The 12,429-nt window shown below is 44.6% G+C and overlaps 2 protein-coding genes across 3 annotated transcripts in view; one reads left to right on the plus strand and one right to left on the minus strand.

The window, feature by feature from the left end:
- The window catches only part of LOC309811336 (uncharacterized protein), a 140,835-nt gene that overhangs the window by 39,006 nt on the left and 89,400 nt on the right, over nucleotides 1–12,429 (plus strand). The gene's annotated exons all lie outside the window — the stretch shown is intronic.
- Nucleotides 3,015–6,046, minus strand: TCF21 (transcription factor 21). 2 transcript variants are annotated; one of them, XM_082633588.1, is made up of 3 exons: nucleotides 5,349–6,046; nucleotides 3,478–3,575; nucleotides 3,015–3,344 (listed from the first exon to the last, which is right to left on the minus strand). In XM_082633588.1, the coding sequence occupies exons 1-2, from the start codon at nucleotides 5,796–5,798 to the stop codon at nucleotides 3,486–3,488; spliced, it is 540 nt and encodes a 179-aa protein (XP_082489714.1). In that variant the 5' UTR covers nucleotides 5,799–6,046; the 3' UTR covers nucleotides 3,015–3,344; nucleotides 3,478–3,485. The 2 variants fall into 2 exon arrangements, with proteins under 2 accessions (XP_082489714.1, XP_082489713.1); XM_082633587.1 differs by having other exon boundaries at nucleotides 3,015–3,575.

Genomic DNA, 12,429 nt, shown 5'->3' on the forward strand with positions numbered 1-12,429 from the left:
GGCTCAAAAGCCTCCCTGGGCAGTGTTTCCCACTGATCACTAAATATAACTAGCAGGTACCAACCTTGTTTACCACTTATCTGTTTAGAAAGAAGTCTGACTTGACAGTGGAGAAGACTGCTGGAAGCACAGTGAGTTGCCTATAAGAAGTCATAGAAGCAATCAGAAGGAGAGAGAGAGAGAGAGAGAGAGAGAGAGAGAGAGAGAGAGAGAGAGAGAGAGAGAGAGAAGGGAGGAGAAGGGACTTCCCCAGCTTCGGTCCACTTTCAGTATCTGTGTCCTCCTCCTGAGAACTTGCAGACATGCTTGTTTGAAACATTTCATTTTCCTTCCAGGCTTCTACAACCTGCTTTGGTCGTTCTCCTTCTAGACTATCTTAGAAAGCACCTTCTAAGATATTTTTTATAACTGAGAGGTCACGCCTCCCTCACCCGTAACTATCTGGCTTGTGGTAAAGGGGGTCCCCCACTCCTTCCGATACCGCTTGCCTCCTTTAAAATCGAGACATGCCAAGTACCTGTGCTGGCACGGTAGGCTCAAAGTCACACCCCGCTGGGACAGGCTTGAGAAGAGCACCAGACATTGGGAAGTAGGGCATGGTGGGTGTGGGAGGACTGATGACCTGGCAGAAGAGAAGGGTCCATGGGAAGGAGAGATGTTTAGACTGTGGATGTGTGTGTGGAGGGGGGTGGTCCTGCGCCAGGGCTAGTGGTAGCCACAGCCCAGTCATTCCCACCATGTTGCTTGCTCCTTTCCGTGGACAACCTTTGGGTCCTCTAGTGTGCCCAGGCTCAAAGGCTGAGAGCCCTGTGCTCAGGATTTCCTGACAGCCAGGCACCAGTGTAGCCCTTCTGTTTGCTGGTCCCAGTCCCTATCTTTGTTCTCTGAATTTTTCTGGACTCTGGATTTCTAGGAAATAATCACATTGGTATAAAGCTCTGGACAAAATGGGAGAACAGCGAGGAGGGGTAAAGGGTTTTGTGTGTGTGTGTGTGTGTGTGTGTGTGTGTGAGAGAGAGAGAGAGAGAGAGAGAAATTGTAACCTTCAACATTGCATTGAAGGGGTGTGTTGGTTCCTGCAATAAAAAGACCCTCCCTTGTGCATGCTCTTGAGCTTCCTGCCTGAGTACTTTGAGGTCTAGTCGGGTCTAGTATAGGCAGCTCACCACCAGCCACTTAGTACAAGTGACCAGTATGTGCACGGATCTTTTCCATTACAAAGCAGTTGCAAAACTATAATTTCATTTGAGCACCACTAAGGCTTTGTGAGGTGAAAGAGGAAATGTATGAGTACGATTATTATTATCATTATAATCACGTTTATCCCCACTTTTGGAGATGAGAAAACTGGGAATCCAAACCCTTTCAGGAAAGAACTGGACGCAAAACTAGGGCTTAACTTGCATGTCCCGTGTGCACAGCTTCAGGCCTTATGCTGAAAGCACAGGCTGCAAATTGTCGGTGGGAGGCATGAGGACTTTTTTTTAACAAATTCTTTTGCCGTTGGGGGTCGTCAAAGAATGAGCAAGCAGAAATTTCTTCTCTAGGGGGCCGCCTGCATAGAGTGCTCAGAATTTTGAGTATTGTAAAAACGTGAGTGGGACCTTGGAAAATTTGCTGAACGTGAAACGCAGACAACTGAATCACGTTGGGACGCATCTCTGACTTGAACTCTGGATCGGTGAGGCGAGGGTAGACGGTCCATCCCTCTGGTAGAAGCGAATTTGGGAAAGGTGGAGGTGGCCAGAGCTTAAAATGCTCTCTTGAGGGTCAAGTCCGGGTAGGGGGGTAAGGGGCTGGGAGGAAAGCCTGACAACCCTGAGAGGTCCTCCGACGTGCGAATGACAGGTACGTGGATGAAGAGTCACCCGCGTTCCCAGCGCTTGGAGAATGGAGATGTGGACTTGGTAACGTGGTAACTATCTCTGGCAGAGAACATCCCTCCTGGCACAGCGGTTCCCCGGGTCAGGAGCATCGCCGGCTCCTTCCCTGCTGTCCAGGCTGAGGGCTCCACCCGCTAAGCGGCCTTTGGTGTTGGTTGAAGGTAAGTGCAAGAGCGGGGGAGCCCTTACTCAAGGTACCTAACTGAGCCGAGAAAAAGGAAAAAAAAAAAAAAATCGAAAAGAAAGAGCAAATGAAGCGGAAGTTTCAAGGCCCTCTGCGAGGAATAACAGTATAAATAACCGAAGACGTCTTGTAAACACTGCGGTCATAACCCCGAACATTAAACAGCCCCGGTGGCATCTGGCGCATCGGCCGCCGCTGGCTGCGCTGGGGCAGCGAGGGAACCCGGTCCCAGGCTCCTCGGACGCGCCTCTCTGTTTATCTCAACTTAATCTTCCCCAATGAGCTGTTCCGTAGCCTGGAAGATGTTTAAATTAAAACCCAATCCACCGGAAGTCGTGGAGAGGAGCTGAACGCGCTGGCTAATGTAACCGAAAGGCAGGCATGCGCGTTGTTATAAGTAATCGTCAATTATTAATAAGAAATATATAATACACGTTGCAGCCCTTTGAAAATCGTAAAACACATTCCAAAGGTATGGCATTTACGTTTTTCATCGCTCCCAATATTTCTTCACTGTTTTGCAGCTATGGGTTGCTTGGGTTCATGTATGCGCCTGGAAAGTTACAGAATGTGGAGATTACCTTCCTGCTCATGTTAGCAATTAAACTGTGGAACAACTGAAAATCAGATTCTTCTTTTCTGGTGTGTTTTTCTCTTGAATTGTATAGCTGTTAATAACTTGAATCCTTCCCTTTCTTTGTTTACAGTTACATTATTTCTAGTTGTCTGAAAAGTAACGTGCAAACTTGATGGACTAGTTTCTTTCTGAGGTTTCAGTGCAAAATATGATCTGCATCTTCATAGTGGAAATCGTATTTAGTCCTTGTCTATCTCTAGAAGTTTGGATTGAGATTCAAAAGAACCACTTTTATTATATAGCTCCCCCATAGTTCCCCATCTTTCTATTCCAAATATATATTTTAAAAAATCACACCAAATGTCAGGGCTTTTAGCAATATAAAGAAAGATTTATTTTTGAAAGTAGCAAAAACTTGTTTGAAAAAAATATATATCTTTAAGTGAATTACTTTATAAATGTGACTGTCAAAGTCAGCTATTCTATGATCTACATTTTACAACATATTGTACAAAAGATACACATTGATAGGCTCTTATTATCTATTTATATATTTATAATTACATATTGCACTTGGACCAGCAAGGCTCGCAGAGTCATTCACGGTAGAAGTTAATAAAGTTAAATAGATGGGAATCGTTGTAAGTACAATTGATGTCCTCTGGTTTGGAAACGAATCTCCTCGTCGCTGTAAAGTGTTCTCGAGGGGTGGGAAAGGGAGAGGAGAGTTGCAAGGGGGAAGAAGAGACAGAGAGCAGGGAGGGCAAGGGTCGCCTTCCCGGGGCCCGCTCCCCACCCCCCGCCCCGGGAGCGCGCCTTTCCCAGACTCGCACCTCCAAGGTCAGGACGCCGTGGTTCCACATAAGCGGCTTGCGGTCACCACTTCTTTCAGGTCACTCTCGGGTTTCCCGGCCACCATAAAGGGCCACGTCTGCAGGAGAGAAGAGGGTGGAGGAGGTAAGTGGCCATGGAGGAGGGGTGGGATGAGGCGGGAGCCCGAGACCAAAGGAAAGGGCGCCCAAAGGAAAGGGCGTGGTGGGGGGCAGGCAGTGAGTTGGAGAGGCCCGTTATCTCTGCAGTTTTCCCGGTGACCTAGTGCGCCCTGTGGCTGGGTAAAGCAGAAAGCAGCGTTGGCGCCAAGCCACAGCTCGAGGTGGTAGAGCAAAGAGGGGCTCGCCCTGGGTTCGAAGTGAAACCCAAGAGAGGAGACCCTTGGAAAGCCTACAGTGGCTCCTGCCCTGCCACAGCCCGGAGGCAGATGCTAGGGTGAACTGGAGCAGGGAAGCCGAGAAGGACCTCGCGCCACTGGGCACCGGGTTCAAGGTGAAGCGCCCTGCTGGCCCTCTTCTGACGTCCTGGTCAGGCTTCCCAGCCCTCTCTCTTTCACCCCCATGGATTTCCCTACTTCTATCTTTGGTTTCCTCCATCACAAACGCCGGTTTTAACCACAGTTTCTAAATTAATCGCCAGCTCTTAAAAACAAATAATGTTAATAAAAGAATATAACCGTGTATTTTCACATTGTGTTCCTACTGGGCTGAGCAAGCATAGCTTTCTTTTCCCTTCTCCGTTCTGTGTATAATAAAGCTCACTTAAGTTTCTTATTCATAGATGAAGGCAGCAGCAGTTGTAAATGAAGGCACTGCTTTCATTTTCGTTCCAGATTTTTAAAAGCTGTTTACTCATTCAAAAACCCTGACTTTTAATTAGAAGGAAAAATATTTTTCACAGCAAAATGTGGTTTTGCATTCCCCCCCACCCCCAATTCCTGAAACCAATTCAGAGAGAAGACAATTCAAACCTTCAAACCTCTCTCGCTAGTGCCCACCGATAAGAAGACTTTTAAGAGGAAAACCTCTCCTTCTTATCATATATAAACAGAGGTGGTAGTTAGTTTTTGTTTTTCTTTAGCCCCTGGAAGGTTTAAAATTAAATCAAATGAAAAAGGAATTAAAATATAGTTCTTAAACAGTAAAATGCGGTTGAGAAAAATGAGCATTATTTTTTAAGATAAAAAGTAACATGTTCTTAAACTTGAAGGAGAGTGAACTATTTTAATATTACTTATTACACTAATACTCGTGATAATGTTCTGATTATGCTGGTATTTGCTAGAAATTCTGGGATTCGAAAATGTTAATCCACCTATAGGAGAAGGGCAGAATATTTAAATAGTTGGGGACTTATGTGACAATTATGGGGGGGCATGATGTGTCCATATGTAAAGGTTCTACATATCCTTGGGAAAGAAACAGAGTTGGCTGTTCTTATTTACAGGAATTAGAGGGGGAGGGGAATCAAGTTCTACTCTTCAGCTGAAAGAAGAATAAAAGGATTACTAAAATGCCGCCTCAGCGCGCAGCATCTTGTCTGCGTTCGCTGTCCCGCACCGGCCCTGGAGGCGCTGGCGCGAGTGCGGAGAGATCCCTCTTCTTTGCCAGCTCGATACTCGTGCGAACTCCTAATTGGGCTGCCACGTCAAGTACTCGCATAAATCAACGCGTTCCCGCGGCTTGGAAGGCAGAGAGTGAGGGCCGTGTGGGGATCGCCTGCACCGGTTCCCTAGAGACTCTGGCTGGCGGTGACTGAGATGCGCGGCTCCCAGGCTGGCGCGCACCCTCTCACCGGGGACCCACTGCCGCCGCGCTGGGTCGCCCCCGCCCCCCTCCCCGGGACGCCGCCGCCGCCGCACCGGAGAACTTACCAGGTTGACCGGGTGAATATAACCGTTCTCGTACTTGTCGTTGGCCAGGATCTGCCTCAAGTGGGCGATGTAGCTGGACGCCAGCCTAAGCGTGTCCAGCTTGGAGAGCTTGGTGTCCGGGGGCACCCAGGGCAGCGTGGTCTTGAGCCTGGAGAAGGCCTTGCTCAGCACCCGCATCCGGGCCCGCTCGCGCGCGTTGGCCGCGTTGCGCTGGACCTGCTTCCCTTCCTGGCTGACCCCGCTCAAGGGGCTCTTCTTGGTGGGAGCCTTCCTCCTCTTGCCCAGGCCGCCGCGGCCCTTCTGGGGAGAGCCGGCCTCGCAGTTGGAGCTCTCCTCGGTGCTCTCGTTGGAAGTCACAAACTCCTTGCTCGAGTCCATTTTCAGCCCGTCGCAATCCAGCATCTCCACCTCTTGAAGGTCGTCCACATCGCTGAGGGAGCCGGTGGACATGTTTGGGAGAGAGGATGAGAGAGACAGGGAAGGGAGAGAGGAGAAAGGGAAGAGAGGAGACAGACCCCGAAACCAGTGGACCCCCCGAACGTGGAGTGTGGGGCAGCCACCTCGGCTTGGGAGCCGGGAGTTGCGGGTCTGGTTGGGTCTCACACCCCTTTCCCCTCCGCAGAGTCTTGAGAAGGAGCCGCGAGGGCTTCTGTGGGCAGGAAGCCGACGCTCTGTTTCCCCACCCCCGGAGTCGTGGCCGTAGAGGAGTGTGAGAGAGCGCTGAGGAATTTGGTGGACACTAGGAATTTATCTGGGGAATAGAGGCGGATCCTTGCAGCCCAGGGGAGGGGCCTGCCAGGCCCCAGCAACTCTCTTAGACCCCTTTCACAACCGGAGGGAAACTCTCACGCACAGCCCCTGATTTCCAGCTTGCAATGTGAATCAACTCCATTGCAGGACGCAAATACCAGTCACCTTCTCCCACTCTTGGCTGGTCTGGGGAGGAGCGGGCCCTACTGAAGCTCCTTCTCCGGGGGGGCCCATCTCCTAAGGCCCGCTTTCCTTCTTAACAGGTCATAGCTGCCTGAAACTGAGAACTTTAGGAAAACGAGCACATCCTTTTGCTCTTTCTGGGCCTTCCACCCACAAATCTCACTAGCATCCTCTGGCTCCCCGCTTCCCCCCAGAAAACACCAATTAAAATGCAGGCAGGGATCAACCACCTCCTGCCAACACCCTATAAGGCTCTGTGGCTTTTCCAAGATATCTTCACACCTTAACTCTGGTGAATTAAGACAATAAGTGCTTTCTAGGATCATTAGGGTGATGACAGAGAAAGTACCAAAGAATCCATCTACACCTGGTCACTTTAAAGATATCGAGGAACTGCCGGTGTGTACATGAACAGACTTGACCATTGCATACCCACACACAACCACACACAGTTTAGGGGGAGTGGAGGAAATGAGATAGAGTAATACTGGTGTGTGGAAAACATTTTGGTAGTCGATAATCTTTTCTTAATGAAATTAAAACTTTCCCCTAAATTTCTTTCTAGAAGTGCAGTTAATATTGTCTTAAGAATGTTAGTTGCTCTCAGACATCACCTTGTCCGGGACTTCTGGTTTCCTCCCTCCCAGTGCTGCCTGCTGCCTTCGCCTTCTCCTTACATCCTCTTGGCTACCAGGGTTCTGCATGTAAAGCTGACATTACAAAACGTTAAGCAAAATGTCCTGTTCAGAAGGTTCTTTTTTCCATCTCTAACTCCAGCCTCGACCATCTTTCCTGTAGAAGAAGAAAATCTGGGGAGTCAGTAGAAAAGCAAAGGGAACCAGAAACCAAGGGATTGAATGACATTGATGAAATGAAATCAGAGAGACAGAATGCATGAATCTGTCTTACTAGTTCTCCAGGTTTTCTTTCCTTGCAATTAAGCATTGATGATGAGGGGCTAGAACAAAATGCAAGAGCGGATTCTGAGCTTTTGGCTCGGAATCTGCACCCCTCTCCTACATTAAGATACCATATCTCTAATCCTGGGCTCAGCTGGGAATTCACTAACCTCTAACATTTTGTTTTGTTAGCAGGGTCTTGTTTGCTTTCCCCCTATGCTGTAAACTAAACAGATTGTCAGCAAATCAGTCTTTATTAATGAATTAGTGAGACCCCCCCGCCCCCATAATATCTTTGCCCAGGATCCAAAATTTGTTAATCACCGGTGTAGAGATTTATGGGCTCTCTTATTTTCTGTTGTTTGTGCAGGTGGAGATTTAAATGACCATATCCACTACCAAGATTTATTGCGAGAGTGATTGATGTTATAAACCAGGAAAAGGACTCTTCACACAGCAGGGATGATAGAAATATCAAGTTGAAGTTGCCTTTGTCCTCATGCACAAATGACCCAGCACTACAACACAGAAAGTGTAATAATTTAATCTGAGATCCAAGACAGCATTAAGAGAACACCCAACAGGCCTGTTAAATGTTTCCCCTCTGATTCCCAAATTAGTTTTCTTTGATTTTCCCTCCCTTTTCTCAGTCTTGGTAAGACATGAAAGTTTCAGTTATTTTTAGACTCAAAGAGCTATGTGAAAGTGGGCATTGGCCAATACTTTGTGAAACGTGTGTGTGTGTAGCTACTGAGATATCTGCAGAATCACCACAGGTAATTTATTTATTTGGGCTCTGGAATGGGATGATAATTAAGAATCAGAACTATGGCCTTACCACATACCAGGCTAGTAAGCTAGAAGATTTTGCTTAGAGTACTTTTCCTACTGGAGGGAGAAGGTCTGGTTTTCTGCTACCCTTCAGTTGGTAAGCTGCTGAGGCTGTTTGGGGAATAGCAACAATCATAGTAATGTATACATCCGAATAGATTTCTGCTCTCTGATTTTTCTAAGGTTTGAAACTTAAAAACAGCAATTTCTGGAAAGGAGCAAAACTAGCTTCATGCCACAAGCTGTTTTTTGTGCCTAGCAATGAGTATTATTTTTTAGATAAGTGAGAATTAAGTCCACTTACCCTGCAGTGATACATTTAGTCTGGGAAGGGCTAGTGGGTTGATAATGAACTTGGGGTATTTGTAAAAACCCTCTAAGCAATAGCTACCTGTTTGGGAGCAAGCTATGAAGAAGGCTGTTATTTAGGTACCTGATGTTCAGTCTTGAAGACAGTAGATTAAGATGAATAATACTTTTTCCTCTTGACATTTTGTGTCTACCCGGCTAATAAACACTTAGGGACAGATGGGTGGGGGAAATGACTTATTGTTGGATTCTACTGAGAAAATCAGTTAAGCTGTAACTTAAGCTGTGCCAGATTCTCCCAAAATATAAACTATAATTCTGTGAGAAGAGAAGCATTTTTGAGAAACTGTATTAACTCTTTCAATAACAAGAGAAGTCCTTTGAACATTACAGTTTCAAAGAACTAAGTAGAAAACTAGTGGTGTGAGAGCATGAGGTAGTTACTAAAAGTTCTTACCTTACTTTTAAGAGAGAATTTATGCCTCAGAGACATCTGGCCAATTTGTTGCACACTTCTAACAATTTGTTCTGCAAGAAAGGCTATCTTTGAAAGATTTCAATGCTATGGAAGATTTATCTCCAAAAGTAGTAAAATGAAGATTAGGCATGGAATGTATCCTTGAACGTAAATCCTCGTTTATCAACTGATAAATTTTCAGGAAGTTCAAATTTGATTCAGTTGCACTTGGATGGGATAATTTGCTTCCTTTTTTATGAGAAGAAAAACATCAGGGGTTCTTTTGAACTGACTTCATCTACCATCATCACATTCTCTTTCCCAGGGGGCAGGGAAATATGTCTTTAAACTTGAATTTTAGTCCTTTTCTCACACTCCCTACTAGTTGGCCAGGAGGCACGCAGGCTGACAAATTGGCGAAACTGCCAATTCTATCTTTCTTTCTTCACCTTTAATTAACACCTCCAGATGTGTTATTATCTTTGTTTGATGGTAACCAACACCACTTCAACGATGTGCTGACCTTCTATGCAAATTAACACCTCTTTCTCCATTGGACATAATTGCCATTGTATCCTTTGCCGCTAATTGATTATTTTCCATCTTCAGCTTATAAGACTAGTGAAATTTGACTCTATGTTGTTAAGTTTTAACTTATGTTGTCATGTGAGCATTATCTCCCCTTACTGATTTCAAATTATAATGATGCTGGCCTGTTATATTTTGGTGGCCAAAGTGAATACAGCACTAGTGAGTGAGATTGGGGGCTATGTAAGGACATCAGTGATGGTGATGCTCTTATCTTTACCTGGCACCATTTTTAAAAATTTATTTTATTGACATATAGTTGATTTATAATGTGTTAATTTCTGCTGTACAGCAAAGTGATTCGGTTATGCATATACTGTATATACATTATTTTTCATATTCTTTTCCTATGGGGCACCACTTATGATCAGTATTCAGAAGTCCTCTTGGTGTTCACCTTACTGTCCCCCTCCTTTTCATTTAATTCAATGAACTGTAGATCCAATGCTACAGCACTAAAACTTAAAGCTGGCAGACAGCAACAATAAAGTCCAAAGAAAGACTCATTATGTTTTTCAGATCCAAGAGTTAACCTTGCATCCCACATGCTCCAAAATGTAGCTCTGAAAGCAACAAGGCCTGTGCACGTGAAAGACAGATTTTACCTTAAGGAGCAAGTGAGCTGAAAGAAACTCAGGCAGATGGTGAGAAGTGAAATTTTTACAAATCGAGTTTGATGTCATCCTAAGTCTTCTAACACTAGCATATTTTATTAGACCTGCTCAATATTAGGAGAGAAGAGAGGAGAAACTGAACAACTCTCCTGTCAGGTGCCATGTGAGGTTCTTTGCCTCCATTCTCCCATTTTATGTAGAATCTCTCCTTTCTGTTGTCACCACTAAAGAAAGAGCTGCTATATGAAATAGAAATCTTTTTAAAAAGTTATATTTGCAATTTTTAATTGAAGTATAGTTGATTTATAATGTTTCAGGTGTACAGCAAGTATATATCTCTTTTCCAGATTATTTTCCATTACAGGTTATACAAGGTTATTATAGGGTATTACAAGATATTGAATATAGTTCCCTGTGCTATACAGTAGGTCCTTGTTGCTTATTTATTTTATATATAGTAGTGTGTATCTGTTAATTCCAAATTCCCAATTTATCCCTCCCCACCCTTTAAGTTTGTTTTCTATGTCTGTGAGTCTATGAAATGGAAATCCTAGTAGAAATGTGTGCCAGAGGCTTTCCACCCGTAACAATGAAGTTTTAGAAAAACTTGCTTGAGTGATGACTTTTCTGTGTCTTAGTGTAAAGCCTGAGCAAAACCTCCCAAGTTTTCCTAAAAAGAATAAATTTTATGGATTATATGAAAGATGCCTATAAAGCATTTTATGTTAAATATGGCTTATTGATGGCAATAAAACAAAGAGACCAACTTATTGTCAGGCCCCTTCCTGTCAGGTTAGGATAAGATGGGCAAAAAATAAAATCAAAGCTTCTTTCTGGTGATGATCTGCTTGTAATTACGTCCTTGTGGCAGGTGCTTTTAGCCTCAAGGAGCCAAAAATCATGAGTCATGGAGTTTAGATCCTGGGACCATCAAGAAAGTACTTAGAATGTGACTCCTGACCTCATGAGCATAAAATATGTCCAGGTAATGTAGTATTTTAAAATAGAGCTCCAAAGTGATAGACTTTTAGAATTGGAACGGGCTGAGAATCAAGAAGGCCCGTAAGTGGTCAAGAATTCTGTGCAGGCTCATATAAGTGGTCAGCTACAGTATTGCCACTTGAACCTGTGTCCTGATTTGCCTTGTAATGTTCCTTCCACTAAGCCAGATTGCTTTGAATTGCTTTTCCTGTTTGAATAATAATAAGAAATGGGTGAGAAAACTTATATTCTATTATCCCCTATTTAGTAACAAGAATCTGTAGCAACTGAACCCTGAACTATACAAAATGAGACAAACTTGAGCCGTCCTGGGGTATAATGATTTGAACTCTGTCTAAGGGGTTACAGTAATGTAAGTTCCAAAGTGGCCTTGTTAAAATAAATCTCATTTCTACCATGGGGACCTGATGGGCAGCCCAAGGGCCACTCATTCAATGAACACATCCTCAAATCTGCCCTCTTCTCTCCATCTCCCCTGCTAAACACTGGTTCAAGTCACCAAAGTCTTTTACTAAGATGACTACAAAAGTCTTCTAAATGCTCTTTCTGCTTCCATTCTTGTCTTTCTAAAATCGTCTTCCAACAGAGTGATCCAAGTCATTCCCCTTCTTAAAATCCCTCAAAGCTTCCTATTGTGTTTAATACAAAATCCACATTCCTTATCATGGCTTACATGATTCTGTTTTGCTCGCCACCCTCCAATCACACTGGCCATGTCTGTATCTCTCAAAAACACTGTATCATTGCCACCCCAGGATCCTTGTCCTCACTCCTCTCTCTGTTTGGAGGCTCCTCTCTGGCTCTCTGCATGGTGAAGTCCTTACTTTTCAGGTCTAAGTTCAAGGGTCATCTTCTAGGTAAGAACATCCACTATGAATATTTCTGTCCCATCATCCTATTTTATTTATTGATCATAAATAATAATAGCCAACATTTACTAAATGTTTACTAAATGTTTACCACAAACCAGGCACTGTTGTAAGCACTTTCCAGATTAACTCACTTAGTTCTAGTAGCAACCTTATGAGATAGTAACCTTGGAGGTGAGAAAATGGAGGTACAGAGAGATTAAGAAATGTGCTTAATTCATGAAGCTGGTGATCCAGTTGGCTCCTGTTGTGTTATAATCCAAATTGGTGGCTTAAGTTAGTGTCATTTCTCTTGGTTCTGTGGTTGATTGGGCTTAGCTGGCTGGTTCTCACTTGGGGTCTCTCATGCTGTTGCAGTCAGAAGGCAGCTGAGTCATCTGAAGGCTTGATTAGGCTGAACATCAAAGATGACTTCTTCATTCACACACCGGGATGGGCAGGACAGCTAGGGTTGGTCTGGCCGGGCATCTCTCTCTGTACAGCCTCTCCACATGGCTTCCTCAGCCTGGCAGTCTCAGGCAGTTGATCTTGTTACGTGACAGCTGACCCCTTTCTGGGTGAGCATTCCATAAGATCCAG

This window comes from Mesoplodon mirus (genome assembly GCF_964341445.2).
Source record: "Mesoplodon mirus genome assembly, chromosome: 10".
Lineage (NCBI taxonomy): Eukaryota > Metazoa > Chordata > Mammalia > Artiodactyla > Ziphiidae > Mesoplodon > Mesoplodon mirus.

Excerpts from the sequence above, each read along its gene's own strand:
- TCF21 (XM_082633588.1), bottom strand. The coding sequence starts at position 5,798 with ATGTCCACCGGCTCCCTCAGCGATGTGGACGACCTTCAAGAGGTGGAG. Across the intron at positions 3,576-5,348 it reads ATATTCACCCGGTCAACCTG|ACGTGGCCCTTTATGGTGGC; the intron begins GTAAGTTCTCCG and ends TCTCTCCTGCAG.